The 16,282-nt window shown below is 51.8% G+C and overlaps 1 protein-coding gene across 3 annotated transcripts in view; it reads right to left on the bottom strand.

The window, feature by feature from the left end:
* The window catches only part of MASP1 (MBL associated serine protease 1), a 69,893-nt gene that overhangs the window by 36,866 nt on the left and 16,745 nt on the right, over positions 1-16,282 (bottom strand). For 2 of the 3 annotated variants that reach the window (XM_032777302.2, XM_032777300.2), the window contains exons 3-8: positions 14,855-15,032; positions 12,719-12,850; positions 11,638-11,834; positions 10,788-10,935; positions 9,063-9,181; positions 7,796-7,874 (exon numbers count right to left, since the gene is read on the bottom strand). In XM_032777302.2, the coding sequence (XP_032633193.1) occupies positions 7,796-7,874; positions 9,063-9,181; positions 10,788-10,935; positions 11,638-11,834; positions 12,719-12,850; positions 14,855-15,032 (853 nt within the window). Of the gene's footprint in view, positions 1-2,679; positions 2,831-7,795; positions 7,875-9,062; positions 9,182-10,787; positions 10,936-11,637; positions 11,835-12,718; positions 12,851-14,854; positions 15,033-16,282 lie in introns of those variants that run through there. The other variant, XM_032777301.2, reaches the window with a different exon arrangement.

Raw genomic sequence — 16,282 nt, 5'->3', positions numbered from 1 at the left:
CACTTTACGCTATATCCTGCCAAACGGCATCTTTCTAATTGTCACCTAGCTACTTCCAGGGAATGCACAAATAGTTCTAGCAATCCCTTCCCCCCCCTCCATGCACTCGGGGTGGAGGGGAGTGAGGTGGGGTGGGGCACAGTCTCTACATCAGCCGTTGGTGCTGGTGATCAAAAACTCAAGTCTAGTGGTGGCAGGCAGAAGCGAGACAGCCCTGGAGACTCGACAGGTCCAACGTGGACAATGACAGGGCTGGCTTCCCCGTTACCCCACCAGTGTCCTGCCCCAAAGGGACCATCTTAGGTTTATACTCCACGGCCCATCCAAACTTTGGCCTCTCTGCTGAGATTGAAGGCACAGGGGCCGCCCAGTGCCTGCCACAGTGACTCTGTGTTGTGTGGGTACCTTGTCCCACTCAAATCTTGACTGCAAGTCCCTCCCCACGTGCCCTCCTTTCACCTCTCCCGCCCCCACTCCAGATCCTTGTTTTCTCCTGGCAGTGCTCCGACCTGGGGAGCAGACACACAGTGCTTGGGAATGTGGGTTAGTCAGACTGCAAAGAGCCCAGCTGTAGCTGATCTCCACCTGTCATTCCATCCAGGCTGCACTGCGGGTACAGCTACCCTGCAGCTGGGACTGTGCTTTGCTGGAGCTAGCGCACTGCGGGGGCTTGTATTGGGGCAGCTAGTCCTAGCCATGGCCAGTGCTACCCCCGGCTACATGGCTCTTTTTAAGTGCAGAGTGAGCGTGGCCCATCTCCGAGCACTGGGTTGCACCCTCCCAGGCGCAGTGCAGACATACGCTGAGGAGCAGAAGCTGCCATGCTCTGGGAGACCTCAGGGCCGTCCTGCTTATGTCCCCTGCCCTCCAGGGCTTTGTGAATGGATTCAGTCCAAGCTGCTCAGAGAATGAACCACAAACCCATGTCCACTTGTATTTAAGCTACCAAGAGATTCACCCTGGTGTGACTGGAGGGAGGAACCCCGCTCTCTGGTGCCTTGCCTGGGTCTGGTTGGGACTGTGTCCGCTGGTGATGGAGGTCCCTCCTCAGGCCCCATTTTCTGACACTAGCCCCCGGCCCCCGCTCTCAGCGGGGCCTGGTGCTGCAGCCGCTCCCTGCTCTTGGGTCCCCAGTGTTCACTTGCCCTGGATACCAGCATCTCCAAGTGGCTGGAGCCTCTTCCTGTTCTCCCGCATCAGCTGCTCCCTCTCTGTCTCCACAGCCTCTTGCTCAGTATCTGTTCTGGGTCAGCCTTTCTCCCTCTCAGCTGCTAGCCCCACACCTCTCTCCGCTGCCCGGCCCCTCTCTGCCTCGGGCCAGCCCCCTCTTGCACCTATGCTTTATTTCAGTGCCTGGCTGTGCTTGACGCCTCCAGTTCCTGTTCGCGGCTACCCACCCTCTGCCAGGCCTGGCCTCCTTTCCCCTCTCTCTGTCAGCTGCAAGCTCCTCTCCTCTGCTGCCTTAAGCTGCTGACTCTCAGACCTTTTAGGTGTCCAGCCCTGGGAGCCCCCACTCTGATTTCTCCTTCTCCAAGGTCTGGCTCCTGCCCGAGCCCAGCATTCCTCCTCCCCAAGCCCTGCTATCCATGGGCCTGAGCCTAGATTTCCAGCAACTTCAATGGTCTCTGGCTAGCTCTGGGTATGTGGTCCCATAGCTCTCAAGAGCCCATCTTCATCCACTCTCCCCCCTCACTCCCACTGCGGCCTACGATTTCCCCTGCCCGTGCCCATCACTCCACCTAGCCCTTCCCCCACCTCCTTCTCTGCTCCTTTCCCTCGCTTGCTCAATTTCCTTCCCCCTTTCTGTCCCCAATAGCATACCACCAGCCTTTGCCCCAGTTCCTTCTAGCCAGTGCTCTCTGGCCCTGGAGGTCTCTGCTAGATCTGGGATGGGTGGCAAGGAGATGGAACCTTCAGCATGGAGCCATGAAGAGTCCAGTTGTGTCAGGGCTTTGGGCTGGCAAAAGCAGGTTAAAGAGACTTGTGATCACAGACAGCTTCCCCGTGGATCTATCCTGTAAGCAGCTTTTAGTCCCAAAGAGCTGGTGGCAGGGGGTTGAAATGCACTGGAACGTGCTGACCCAGCCTGGCTTTTTCTGCCCCATGATATTTAGCTAGAGTAGGGTGACCAGAGAGAAAGTGTGAAAAATCATCACAGGGGGTGGGGGGTAATAGGCACCTATATAAGAAAACGACCCAAATATCAGGACAGTCCCTATAAAATCGGGATGTCTGGTCGCCCTAAGCTAGAAGGAGGAATGTTTCTTATTTATTACACTGAAACAGATTCCCAGATTTACCCAGAGAGACCAGGCAGCAAAGAGTTAAATTAAACCAAGCAGACAAACCAAGCACAGACCAAGCCTCCAAGCTGTGCAGAACGACTTTCATTGCGGTGGGGAGCGGGGCTGGGATGGAGTGGGAGGAGTGGGTATGTCCATGAAGAGCGCCAGGATGTGAGCTCCCTGGCGTGTGTTCTGTCTCTCAGCAGCCTAGAGGGTTGTTTGTTTTTCCGGCGGGGGCTTGAGTGTTTGAATTCATTTCAGTTTTGCTTTTCTTTCCCTTTCCAGAGTTAAGCGCGTGCCGGGCAGGAAGGGGTAAAGAGCACAGTGCTGTATATACAGCAGTGATGGATCCTATTGTGTCCTGTATACAGCTCAGGAAGGGTGACGGGGGTGGGGACACCCCGCTGGAGCCCTAATGACTCCCTGACACATCTAAGAGACACTCTGGCCACTCTAAGGGGTGTGGCTTGATGGCACCTGGGCTCATGCTGTCGCTTGGTCCAACTCAGCTCCTCTCTCTGGCCTGGGGTCGGTTGTTTCTGCAGCTGCACCAAAAGCAGAGGAGAAAGGGGGAAAGAGGAAAGCAGAGAGAGAGAAAGCGGAATCAGTGAATGAGCAGAGAAAGTTCATGCAGGAAACACAGCCCAATAACACCAGAAATAGTTCATGATACGCGGTATCAATTCAGCAAGTGTGAAAGGCAGCTTGGGTTGTACACACTGACTGTGCTGTGCTCCGGAGTTTGTGCGCAGGGATCCAGCTCTATTAAAAATCTATGGGCACTACAGTGCAGTGGAATCTGCTGAAAGGGAAACCTGCCTTAGAGAAGTACAAGTCCTCTGTTGTTTCTATGGGCTTCCTCATTTCACACATCCTCCTTGGCCTCACTGTGCTAAATTCCCCAGTGGGATGCAGCCTGCACCAGCTTGGCTGGTTCCTGGTCCAGTGAAACTTTCCTCACTGGGCCCAAGTCAGCTCCCCCATCAGTGTTTCTTAGCACTTGTTCCAAAATCTGTGTATTTACTGCCAGATGTTTTGGGGGGAAAAGTTTCATTTTTGTGCAACTTTTTCATCAATTATTTCTTTGGAAGGATTTTAATTGACAACAGTCCCCCCACTCCATTTTTTGACAACCAAAACTGTCAGTTTTGGGAGTTTCAATTTTTTAAAGAAACCTTGAAAAGATTTTGATGACAATTTCTTTTTGGTCCAAAAGCTGGTAAAAATGTTTGTGAGGAAACACTTCCAGCCAGTTCTAGTTTTTATTCAGTCTCCACACAAGGAGAACTCCAAATGAAATCAGTGGGAAACTGGTATAGTAATAGGGGAATTGGAAACTCAAGGTTTGACTGAATTAGGAGGATTCCTTTGTATTTTACAGTAATAATTGCTCCATATGCTTCAAAGACTATATTGTAAGATATGATGTTTAGCAATTCTAGCAGCATCACGCTTTCCATCTTCAGCGAGATTTGCAAACCAAAATGTACCGTTACAAATGCCACCATGCACTGGGTTCTGCAGGTGTCAGAAGTAGTATTATTTTTAAATAAAGATCCCACTTGCAGTGATATTTGCAAAGGGAAGGGTGCGGATCAGGAAAACTCCAGCCAGCAACACCTCTGGGGCCTCAGAGCTGTCCCCTGTTCCCAGGCATCACCAATACAAGAGAGGAACAAGAGCTAAAATGTGCATCTATGGCTCAAAGCAAGTGCATGGATTAGCAAGAGAGTAGAATCATAGGAGACTATCTTGGACATACGTGGGTGTGTGGAGAGAGAGTAGATTGGAGAGAGACAATATTTCCTCACAGCTACAGGATTTAGATCCATTATTCTACACAGGGGTTTGGATTTATCAGCTGAATGGGTCCCAAGACTCCAAAGATTGAATCGGGATCCAGGTCCGAGCTCCACCAAAATTCAAAGGCTGGGAGTGAGCTTCCTGGGCTTGTATGGGATCAGAAGCAGATATCCCAGCTCACCCAGCCTAGCCACAGGCTGGATGCACTGGAAACCTTAGGACAGGGTCTGGGTCCGTGAGATTGTAACTGTGATTTTGAAGCCAAAAAGCTCAGGTCAACCTCCAAAATGCAGGGGCCTTCTTCGAGCTGCACTACTTCCCAGAGCCTTCTGAAGCTCCTCCATCTATAACCAACAAAACCTACCTCTGTCCTCTGGTCAGCCACCAGAGTGTTTCTTCACACTGCGCACAGCCAACCTATGGAACTCTTTGCCAGAGGATGTAGTGAAGGCCAAGACTATAACAGGGTTCAAAAAAGAGCTAGATAAATTCATGAAGGACAGGTCCATCAATGGCTATTAGCCAGGATGGGCAGGGATGGTGTCCCTAGCCTCTGTTTGCCAGAAGCTGGGAATGGGCGACAGGGGATGGATCACTTGGTGATTCCCTATTCTGTTCATTCCCTCTGGGGCACCTGGCACTGGCTATTGTTGGAAGACAGGATACTGGGCTAGATGGACCTTTGGTCTGACCCAGTGTGGTCATTCTTATGTTCTCTTCTCAAGTGTCTGCTTGGTTGCTAGATGGGTGATAGGGGCTAAGGGTCAAGGTTCAAAGAGTCCCACAAGGTTTTCAGGCCAGGGTGCCATTGCACTCCGTGTGAGTAGAACATTGTGCAGTGGCTGGAAATGTAACCCCTTTTACAGAACTCAAGACTTCCTGGATGGTCATTGGCAAGCGAGGGAGACCGGCTGACCTCCCCCACCCTTCCCTCTTCTCTGCTCTGGAATAGGATGTCAGCAAGTTCAATAAATCGGAGCATAAAGGAGACTGTCCGTGTTTGAGGATTGGTACTGCTTTATGTAGACAGAGGAGTTGAACTGGACAGTTCTGAACGTACTGCTCTGGAGGCCGAAGCCCTCCATTCGTCACAGATCAGCTCCAGTTTGGTGCGTTCTTCCTCAACACGGCCCATGTGCCTCCACCCGAGTGGGCTGGGGCTTTGTGACGGGGTGTGCAAACCGTGCACCAGCCAGGAAGGGATTGTGTAGTGGTTCTGGGCTCACTTAGCCTTGCCCGGCCATACCTGCATGGCCCATCAGGAGTGCTGTGAGCACTCAGCAGGAGGCTGCTCTGGGACGAAGACAGACCTCAAGTCTCCAGCTCCCAGGGAGAGGCCTGACAGAAGACAGAGGCTGCTCCCATGACCACAGATTGTCCAGGCCTCCTGAGGGGAGGGCCAGGCTATAAACAGTCACCTCCAAACCCTTTCCAGTGGCTGAGCAGAGGACATTGAGCCAAACCATGGTTTGCCCAAGACTACCTGAAGGAAGAGTGGCTGGCGGCTCATCTGGGACTCGGTTTATTTTTTTCTCTCTGCCTTTAACCTCAGTGGAGGTGAACTCTAGAGGAACTCAGCCAGAGGGCTGGATTTCCATCTTTGGGCCGGTGACATCCACAACCTGGATGATGAGAGCCCAAGTGAAGATGTAACCCTGGTGCACCCCAAAGGGGGGCTGCAGGAGGACCTGGCCCCTGACAGACCACCTAGAGGGGAGTTCAGACTCCAAGCTGACACTGCCAACATTAGGGTGCCAGCTAATGCCAGTTGGGATGGTGTTTTTCATAATGCACACAAGTCCTCTGCTAGGAACTGGGTGGACTAGTGGTGTGCCGTCTGTGTGTGCAATGCATGCATTGCATGCCCCAGGACTGGCTGTGCGATTCTGTCGAGTCCTCGAGTGCTCACAGAGGATGCCATTTTCTAGAAGAAAAAGGCCTTCTCTGCACAGCATGACCTTGCATGCACCATACGTGCAAGGTCATGTTGCATAGAGGACACCATTTTGCGTGCAAGGGTAGAAAGCACCTCTGCCTAAACGTGTCACTGCGATGGACTCTGCCAGTTAATTTAACACTGGCCACTGTCAGATGATGATGCCTTTCCATTACTTCTGACCTGCACTGGATTGGAACCAATGACCTTGAGGTCAAAGGCTCCTTACCCTGGCACTAGTTTTTTAATCTTGAACATTTCACTCAACTGATCTTTCAGAGGAACGTTACCTTTCCTTTTTAGCTTCAACAGCAGCACAAGAGTGAGCCTGGACTGCCAACCTGGTACCACCCAGTGTCCTAAAACCCTGGAATGCAGCTATTCCTATTCTGTAAGATCCAACTGGGGCTGGCATGAGAGTAGGGACATTTGGGTTTAAGCAATCTATAAGTTCCCTGACATGGAAACCAGGAAGTTAGTTCAAAAGGCAGACATTAGTGAGGAGAGCCATAGCTGTGCATGCTGGAGAAAAGTCAGTGGTTGTAGGAAAAAAATAATTGTGATGAAGGGTGTAAATAGTGTATTTCATTAGCTTGATTTCAGAGATGGGGGAACTGGGTCAGAAGACATAAGAAGTGATCTGAGGCCTGGTCTACACTACAAAGTTAGGTGGACATAAGTCGCCTTGTGTGGACCTATTTTTGTGCAAGTGTCTACACTCAAATTTGTCTCTGGCTGACATAAGTGCCCCGCTATGGTGATGAAGTAAAACAACTACCTTGACCGGTGCTAACCCCCGCCTGGTGAGTCCCCACCAGCTCTCCCTTGTCTGCAAGCAGCCAGGTATGCACGTGCACAAGCAGTATACTAACATTGGCAGCTGTGCACCAACGCAACTTGTGTTGACCAAAGGCTGTTGCGTAGACATGGTGTGAGTCTTCACACATTTTTTTTTTTTTGAGGTTTGCAAAAAATATTTGGCCAACTTTTCTAATTTGTTTGATTGGTCTTTGCATTGCCTAGGTCTGGGTAGAAATAGAACCACACCAAAGCTGGGGTTTTGAACACCCCCCCAACCTGGCAAGAAATTCAGATCTATATTTAGGTTTTACAAACGGCCTTTATGTCTATAATGGGCAGAGTAACCACATCCATCCACCCAGCTCCAGATGGCTGCCAGACTTGGGCAAGTCCAGATTCACATCAGAACTCGGCAGCTGGCTCCCCGCAGCCATGAGTAGAAGTGAACGAGTGGAACGATCACAACAAAGACTGTTCTGGTGAGATCTCCACCCAGATTTGGTGGATGAAAGAAGTTCTGAGAAGGTCTTAAGTGGCACCTGACCTTTCCATATCCCCCCTGCCCCATTGTTAGTAGCTTTCAGGCTTGATCCAGCTCCCAGAAACGTTAACTAGAGCCTTCCCACAGATGGCAACGGGCACTGGATGACAGGCTGAAGATTTACTCAGATGAGCCAGGCTGGGGCTTACTTGGCCATCTGAGATGTGAGAAGGTCAAACAGGTTGGAAATCCAATTACATTAGGAAGTCACTCAAGGAAAAAAATAAACACCCAACCCGTGGCATTGGGCACAAACTCTGTTCCATTCAGGAGAAAGAGCCAACCTAGTTTTCAGAGGTATAAGTAATAGCCACCCTGGCTGCTGGGGTGCCTCTGAGCAGCGGATTGCACTCTGTGAGCCTGGCTTGGTAGCTCCATTTAGTTCAGTGGTTGCACGAGATGAGGGGAGTAGGGGGGCGGGTTTCTTACTTTTGCAGATGGGGATCTTGTTGCTCCATGTTCCATCCTTCAGACACTCGATCTGAAAGGAGTCGCTCTCCATGTTATCCTGGGAGGAAGGGACAAGCGAAAACCATTATCCATGCAGCCAAGGGACCTCCCCCTCCTACTGCAAAGACTCATCTTCCCAATGGCCTGACCGGGCCAGCTATTCACCTTAAAGAGACGTTGCTCGCTGGACAAGACAGTAACAAAGAGAGTTTCCTCTTCATTAAGAACCCCCCAGTTTGAGTTTGAAAGAAAATTAGAAAAGAAATGTGGTTTTTTATTTTTCCAATATGATGGCAGCAGGCGCAGTATTAGAACCTAGATAGGAGGATGGAGCAGCCTATCACAGGGTATTAGTGTACTGGGATGTAGGAGTGATGCTAGAGAGAGAGAGAGAGCATTTTATGAAGCCCCAGGATGGGGTAGGTAGAGCCGAGGACGATTCAGTACTGATTCAGAGGTAAGAATTCCACCTACTGATTCATCAGCATTTCCTTCAGTTACCAGCCGCTCCACGGAGGTCACCTACCAAGGACGAGCCTTGCTTGGCTTGGGAGAGCATAGCGAGCATCACAGACAGAGTGGCACACCAGGTGCCTCTGTCTCTTGGAAAGATGCCAAGCCTTGGTAGTTAGTTTGCTGGTGGCGCGTGGGCGAGAGGTTTAGCTGGTGGTTGGGGGACGTGCTGTATTCTCTCTCTTCCTGCTTCTTTAGTGGCGAGTTTGTGGCTGTAAGTAGGTCGGGCCCTTGTGGATAGTTCTGGCTCTGGGAGAGTTTGGTGGGCTTTCATTTGATTAATTTCTCCCTTCTGAGCACTGTCCAAGGACAGGAAATGAGATAATGGAAGAGCCTGGTTGCCTTGAAACGAAGGGAACCTCTTAGTGAAGTAGAGTCAAATTCAGCAGAGAAGCTGGCCCAGTTAGGACAATGAAGCAGCTTGCTCGTGTAGCGCTGGGGCCTTGCAGGGCACCTGCAGCCTCCTGTGACAAGGTTGCCCATCCTGGGACAGTTTCAGAGCATTTAGGGACCATCTGATCATCTAGCCTGACCTCCTGTGCCCGGGTTTTGGCTCATTACCACAGAACACTGTAGGTGTCCTTAAATAAGGATCTGTCTCTGGCTCAAACGCCAGACACGTGGAGTGCCCTCCCTTTCCCCCCCAGTGGCCCCAGGTTTCCTCTGGTGTAAGTGAGAAGAGACTCTGGCCCACTGCCCCAAACACTCAGATCAAAGCCAGGGCCTCTTGTACCTTTAGCATGTTGTAGCCGGTGTTGCAGCTGATGACCACCTGGTCCTTAAAAGTGTACTTGGCCTGCGAAGGCTCGATTCTCCCGTTGAGTGGCGGCTGCACCAGTGGGCACGGGTTCCCTTCGCGGGGGGAGGGGGGAACAAAGAAAGACCAGGCTGACTGACCGGCAGGCGTGTGCGAGGGGGGAGCCCCAACCGATGGAGGCTGCTCTGAATTCCAGGACCCACAGCTGTTTATTAGGATAATAGTACCCAGCAATTCTCACTGGGCCAGACCTGCAGGCAGAGGGGTGTCTCACGGGGGGCACACTTATCGTTGCTCCCTAGCGGGTTCCCTTTGGAATCCCTCCCAAGCTGTCTTGCCTGCTCACTGGCCTGGCTATTTGCTAACGTAGCCACGTATTTTGGATGAAACGAGGACCGATGACTGCAGATGTTCCTCCCAGTGGCCCAATGCTTGGCACTGCTGCTGTTAGAGTCAGGTACATCCAGGTGGTTTCCAAGTGGCACAGCTGGTCACTGTGGTCATCCCTGCAGCTAATCTAATGCCTGGGGTGAGCTGGCCTGCTGCGCTGAACCTGCAATGTGATTGGCACACCATGTACCTGCCTGGGACTAGACCATCCAGTGGGTAGGTTGGGGCAAGCCACTGGGGGAAGCAAGGACCCCAGCTGTTGGCTCACCTGTGGGTGGGGCAGCGTGACACATGCACTGATTAGGAGGGGCTCAGTGACCTCTCCTGGGCAGCACCATGCTGAGGAAGAGGATTAGGGTGGGGGATGAAGGCTGGAGCTGGAGAAACCTTCCTCATTGCCAAAGCTTGAGTCTCTGAATGGAGGGAGCAGAGAACTCCACAGCAGGAGCGGTGTAGAGAGACAGGCTTTACCACGGCCCAGCAAACACTCCCCCGCCGCCAGCCCAGCAGAGCTGCTGCCTTTACAACCCCACAGAGACACACCCGAGGTCAGGTCCCCCCGTGGGCCACTCTCTGCAATGCTGAGCCCCTGCGTGAGATGCCAGCAGCAGCAACTAACCCTGGGAACCTCTGGATCCAAAAGTGTAAGCCTGTCCTAAGCTCAGACCACTACCTAGTTGTGTTAGTCCAGGCTGCTGCCACCTGTTTCTGCGGGCCCGCCACTACTAGAGGGGGCGAAAGAGCCGCGCTGAATGTGGGCGGGTTACACCTACAGGCCAGCAGGCTTCTGCATGCCAGTCTGGGCTGCGCTGCCGGGCAGGCTGCACACAGACTTCAAACTGTTCCCCAGGCCTGGCTCAAGACAGCTGTGGCAATGGCACAGAGCGATGATATTGAGGGAGGGCGCGTCATGAAATTAAAAGGCAGCCCATTTAGCATGCAGGATTAACCTATGGAGCTCGCTGCTGCAGGATGTTAGTAAGGTCAATAAAGAGCTTGGTAAGGTCCAGAAAAGAGGGGTTGATGCTTGTCTGATTGGCAGTAGCATGTGCAGAGACATTGGCTAGTGAGGATCATGGGAGATCCCTGTTCCCATGTTTGCAGAGACAGCTGTGCTCAGGGAGAAGTCCCCGTCCAAAGGACAGGATGGCTCAGTTAAATTCATTATACAAGATCTATCCCATCTCCTGCCTGAAGTCTCGGGCCTTGGCCATTGTCAGAGGCAGGATTCTGGACCAGATAGAGCCTTGGTCTCTAACCACAGGGTCCAGCCCGCCATGAATGGTGAAGGGAAGAAGCCAGAGCAGTTACCGATTGCTGTGTAGGATAACTTCCACCCTCGGTTCTCTCCTGAGCTGTCACTGTGGAACAGGATCTGAACACTGTTGCTTTGGGTTTCTAGACGTCCTGGGGATTTTTCCCCACAGAAAGGGCCGAACTCCTTCCGACCGGCTTTAATCTGTCAGGAGCAACAAGAGGAGATGGTGCAGAGAGTTTGGATCCTCACTACGCCCTGAGGCTGGTGTGTGGGTCTCGCTACGCCCAGGGGCTGGCGCGCGGGTCTCACTACACTCAGGGGCTGGTGCGCGGGTCTCACTATAACCTGAGGCTGGCCTGTGGGTCTCACTATGCCCAGGGGCTGACGGGTAGGTTTCACTACCCGGAGGCCTTGCGGATATAGACCCTTAGCCCCTCTATGAAATGCCTTGGTGGGGACAAGGAGGCGCACTGCTCAAGGTCACACACAGGCTGGGGTTGCCATGAGACACTCAGGACTGACCCAGCCATGGTGCTGTGTGACGGCTCAGGAATGGGGTGCACGGGCAAAGTTGGGGGTGTGAGACAGGCTCCAGTGCTGGACTAGCAGGGGGTGCTGCAAATAGGGGGTGAGTGGGGCTCCGTTTATGCTCAGGGAATGGAGGGAGTCTGCTTGAGTAAAACCTGAGCAAATCTTCAGTGGCGGGCTTTTAATTTTGCAGCCAGGGCTTAAATTCAGCCGGAGCTGTCCGGAGCGGAGCTGCAGTAAATATTCAGCCCTGCTGTAAGTGGGTTCAGCTCCCACTTGAGCCTGGGTGGCGGGTGGTCCGATGAGCTAGGAGGTGAGGTAACGTGGGGGGAGTCACGCCCGGAGATCTCCCAGAGATCAGCCCAGCCAGCTCACCTTGATGTAATCATAGGGGCAGGACACCTCCGGGTGGTCCTCAATGTCGAAGCTGTCTTCAAACTGCAGGCTGATGAGGAAGCCTTCCTCCAGCTCAATGCGGTACAGGCAGTCGGAGCTCTTGGGATAGGCGCTGGGGAAGTCGGCGCTGGTGATCACCCCACTCCTCTGGGTGAAGAGGTTGCTGCTGCACTCCACTGAAAGGCACACAGGAACCCTGAGCAACCGGAAGGAACCCAGGGTTCAAATCCTGCCTGCCACCCCGACAGAGCAGCTGATGCTCCTGTGGGCTCCATGTTGTCTCCCAGCCCTAGACCTGGCAATCTCCCCTCCAAACACCTCGACCTAACCTCGCTGACAGGGCACCTCCGGCCTGGATCCTGATCTCCCGCACACCTGTGCCCACCAGGAGTGATGCCGCCGAGGCAATGAAGTTACGTGGGTGCGAGTCAGAGGGGAATCGGGTCCATTGCTGCTGAGAAGAAGCTCTCTGCGCATCCTGAGCACAAGTGCTGGATGCAGGGGGGATCCATGAAAGGACAACTCCATCCTCAGGCTGCTTTGCTCTCACAGCCCCATCGCTGCTCCAGCCCTCACGCACTCCCAGGGAGGTTGGCGGGTGGATCTGCATCATCATGGAGCCACTGGCCCTTCCCTGCCGTAACCCCTGCAGGCTGCTCAGGTGCAGGGAGCCCCCTTAAAGGTGTGCTCCAAACAAGCATGCTGAGACCCTTGCGTGCAGCAGAGCTCTGCACAGTCACAGGAATCTGCACCGGCCAGTCCTGATGCACGATCACGGCCTAAGATAATGCATTCTTTGGGCCCAGGTCAGTCTTTATTTTGGTGTCACGCATGCCAAGAGCAGAGGTGAACCGGCCACGCTGGCTGACTACACCCACTCAGGCACTCCGAGCAGAGAGCGCATGGCCAAGTCCCAGCTGGGGGGGCGGGCAGGGAAAGAAGACACAGGCAAAGGAGTGCAGGTTTGCCCTAAGGGCTAAAGATCCCAGCCAGCGTGGCAGAGAGCGCGGCTTGAGCTGTCCCAGCTGCCAGATGTGCAGAGCCCGGAGCCGGGCTGTACCTTTGCAAGTCCTGTTGTCGGAGTGCAGGATGTAGCCAAATCGGCAGGAGCAGTAGTACCCCCCGATGTAATTGTGGCAGTTGTGGTCGCAGGCCAGCTCCTCGTCACTCTTTTCCAGGCACTCGTCCACATCTGCAGGGGAGCGAGAGGAGATCAGGGTGTTAGAAGGGCAGGCACCAAGAGGGGAGAGCCCCCCCCCCCCACGGGACTGCTCCCAAGGGGGCGTATAGACACAGGCAACAAGAAGGAGCTAGGATTCATTTGGACCAAATGGCTACAAGGTTTCAGTCCAGATTTCATGGCTCGTCTGTAATGGGCTGAAGCAATAGCCCACATCTGACCATCCCATGATGGGTGAACACGGGGCTGACTGGTGTGAGAAAAGGAGGAGCTGGCCTGCCCTGGCAATCAGTACTGCGTAGGGGTCGGGGGCTGGAGCATTATGATCCTACAGCCTTACACATCCAGCAGAAAGCGAGTGTTTTGTTAGTAACAGCAACTCACTGCCTATCAATGGAGTGCCCCTGCAGGGCAGGAATCTGACTGTTGGGACCTTGGGCTGTGTGTGCATGTGTGTTATTGTCATAAACAGATAGCTAAGGGTTAATGTTTCTTTTACCTGTAAGAGGTTAACGAAGGGAACCAAACACCTGACCAGAGGACCAATCAGGAAACTGGATTTTTCAGAGCTCAGGGAGGGAATGTTTGTGTCTGTGTCTTTTGTCTGGCTCTCAGCTATGAGAGGGATCTTTCTATCTTCAAGCTTCTAATCTTCAGTTTCCAATTAAGTACAAAGTAGAAACAATAGGCTTTATTGTTTTTTTTTGTATTTACATGTGTGTGTTTGCTGGAATGTTAAATTGTTTTCTTTTTGAATAAGGCTGTTTATTCATATTTTCTTATAAGCAATAGCCTTGTGTATTGTCACCTTGATGCAGAGATCATGTTTGTGTTTTCTTTCTTTTATATAGCTTTCTTTTTAAGACCTGTTTGAGTTTTCTCTGGGTAGGCTAGGAACGAAGGAAGGAATTCTCTTTGTGTTAGATTTACGGAAGGTGAATCTGTGCAGCCTCAAGGGAAGAAGGAGGGGGAGTAATTGCCCTCTCTGTTTTGCATTCAGGAGTTTAAGTACAGTATCGCCCAGGATAACCAGGGAGGGAGCTGGGTGAGATAAAAGGAACAGGGAGAGGTTGTTTTCCTTTTGGTGTGAGACTCAGGGCCTCTGAGTCTTGGGGTCCCCCAGGGAAGGTTTTGGGGAGACCAGAATGAGCCAAAACACTGGAATTTTTGGCTGGTGGCAGCGATATCAGATCCAAGCTGGTAATTAAGCTTGGAGGTTTCATGCTAGGCACCCACATTTTGGACGCTAAGGTCCAGAATTTGGAATTTATGCTTATGATAGTTATAAGGGGTCATGCTTAGTCTGCTTCCTCCGTCTCCCAGTGCTCTTATCACTGTGTGTTGCCTTCTAAACACTTGGGGCCAGATTCTGCTCTCAGCTATGCTGGCATAATTCTGGAGTAACTGCATGATGTCACCCTGGTGTAAGAGTCTCTCAAAGCAGCAATAAATAGAAGGAACAATTTCCTTTAAAAGTTCTCTCCACATCAACAAAATGGCAGCTGATATGCATGGGTGGATTAAGGGGTTTGAAGCCTGGTCCCCAAAATTGAGGGCTGAGGGCAGGATAATCTCACTGGGAATTCCTTAGCATATGAGAGGGAAAGGTGATGCTGGGCCAGTCTTGGAGTTTAGGAGCTGGGCTGGTATATCAGCCTGAAGCCCCGATTCCCAGAATCTGGGGGCGCTTTGAGGGGCAACAGACACCGACCTGACAAGCTTCAGTTACTCTGTAGAAACCTGCCTGGAACTTGGAGGGAGGAGTAGAGGTTGCAGGGGGGGAAGAGTTAGGAAGAGGCACCAGCAAGTCAGTCTGTGTGCACGTGGTTGGAATGCTAGCTGCAGTTGGAGCATCTCTGTAAATATTTTTCCTAATAAAGAACCAATTTAGGTTTAGAAACATGGAGTCCTCTCGTGTTATTACCCAGCCCATGGTGCATGCAACAGACTAAATCAGAAGAGGATAAAGAAGAGAGAATGATGGAGAGCCAGGGGCTCTGCAAAGGGGCTCCTTACCCACTGCTGTGTAATGGGCATCAAAGCCAGTGAAGCGCTCCTCATTGGAGAAGTCAGATCTGAATGTGAGGCCCATGTAAGGACCCGGAGACAAGACCACCTGTTGCCCAGGGGTCTGCTCCGTGTCTGTAGTCTCCCTGCCACAGAAAGTTGCCAAAACTTGGTCTTCAGCCTCAACCTATTAAAAGCCAAAGAAAGACTCCGTTAACACAATCCATGGTTGGAGACTCACCAGTCTGCTCAGCTGAGGCAGCCACCATGGTGCACGGGATTCACAGCTGACACTCTACTCGTAGGAGGGGGCTCAGGCCACCAAAGGCATCAATGAGGAGACGGGCTTGATGTGGAAGAGCTTCCAGTGAGGTCTCTAGTCAATCCTGTATCAGGGCAAGTTAGATTTCTTCCTAAACCACCCATTTAATAGACACTAAGACCCGAAGGGCCCACCATGTTTAGCCTGTGAGACCCCTCCCCCCCCCATGCAGCACAAGCCACCAGACTTCACCCAGTAATTTCTGTAGTGAAGGGAATTTTTCTCCCCGACTGGGTAAGTAAACACCACTGAACCCAATCACTTGCAGCTGAACATTGAGAAAGGCGTCTCCAAGTGATGAAGAACAGATGAGCTTTGAAGCACTCCAAAGTTGGCATCTTTGCAACTGTTCTTGGTAGCTTGCCCCATTGCCCAGATTCATCCTGCAGCTACATAAAGTCCTCCTTCCTATTTAACTGACATTCTGTTTGCCAAAGCTTAGGCTGAGAGTCAAGTGCCATCTCTCATGTGACCACTTGAAATGGTTCAGCAGGTTGTCTTAATTAACAGTGCTTAAGAACAGCTGAGGAATGACTCTCTCATGAGGTATGAAAAAATAGTTTCCATAGGATTATTATTTTTATTTTCATTAAAAAAGATATATCTATATTTTAGAGAATAAAGAGCTGGCGAAACATGTCAGATTGACACTGCTGGAGACTGAAGCTCCCTCTTTATCTGCACAGCGTCTGGATGAACTTCCACTCACCTCCAACCCTGCTAATGTACCAGGGAACAGATTGAGAGCCCACTCCTTATGATTCTAACCTCTCTGCTGAGCCTGACAACAGGATGCCACTTACAGATTTATGCTGGAGGCACCTATTCACTTAGAAGCAGACAGAGAAACCAACAGCTCCTTTCTCGATGGCTGCCAAAGAGCCACCAGATTGAAAGGTGCCAGATTTACATCCCTGAAGACTGAAGTCTTCTGCTTAACCACCTACCAGGCCCTGTGCTAGCAAGGATCCTGCAGACTTCCCCCATACACTGTCCCACCCATAGAGCTCCTGGCTATGCATCTTTCATGACATCTTTGCAGTTGAGGTTAAGAAGAAGCTTCCTCTATGCGAGGTTGTTCTATCAGTATCCCTTATGGATGTTTGAAACCTCAG

This window comes from Chelonoidis abingdonii, chromosome 8 (assembly GCF_003597395.2).
Source record: "Chelonoidis abingdonii isolate Lonesome George chromosome 8, CheloAbing_2.0, whole genome shotgun sequence".
Taxonomy (NCBI): Eukaryota; Metazoa; Chordata; order Testudines; family Testudinidae; genus Chelonoidis; species Chelonoidis abingdonii.
The sequence above is the reverse complement of the archived record's forward strand: the minus strand, read 5'-3'. Positions and strand labels throughout refer to the sequence as shown.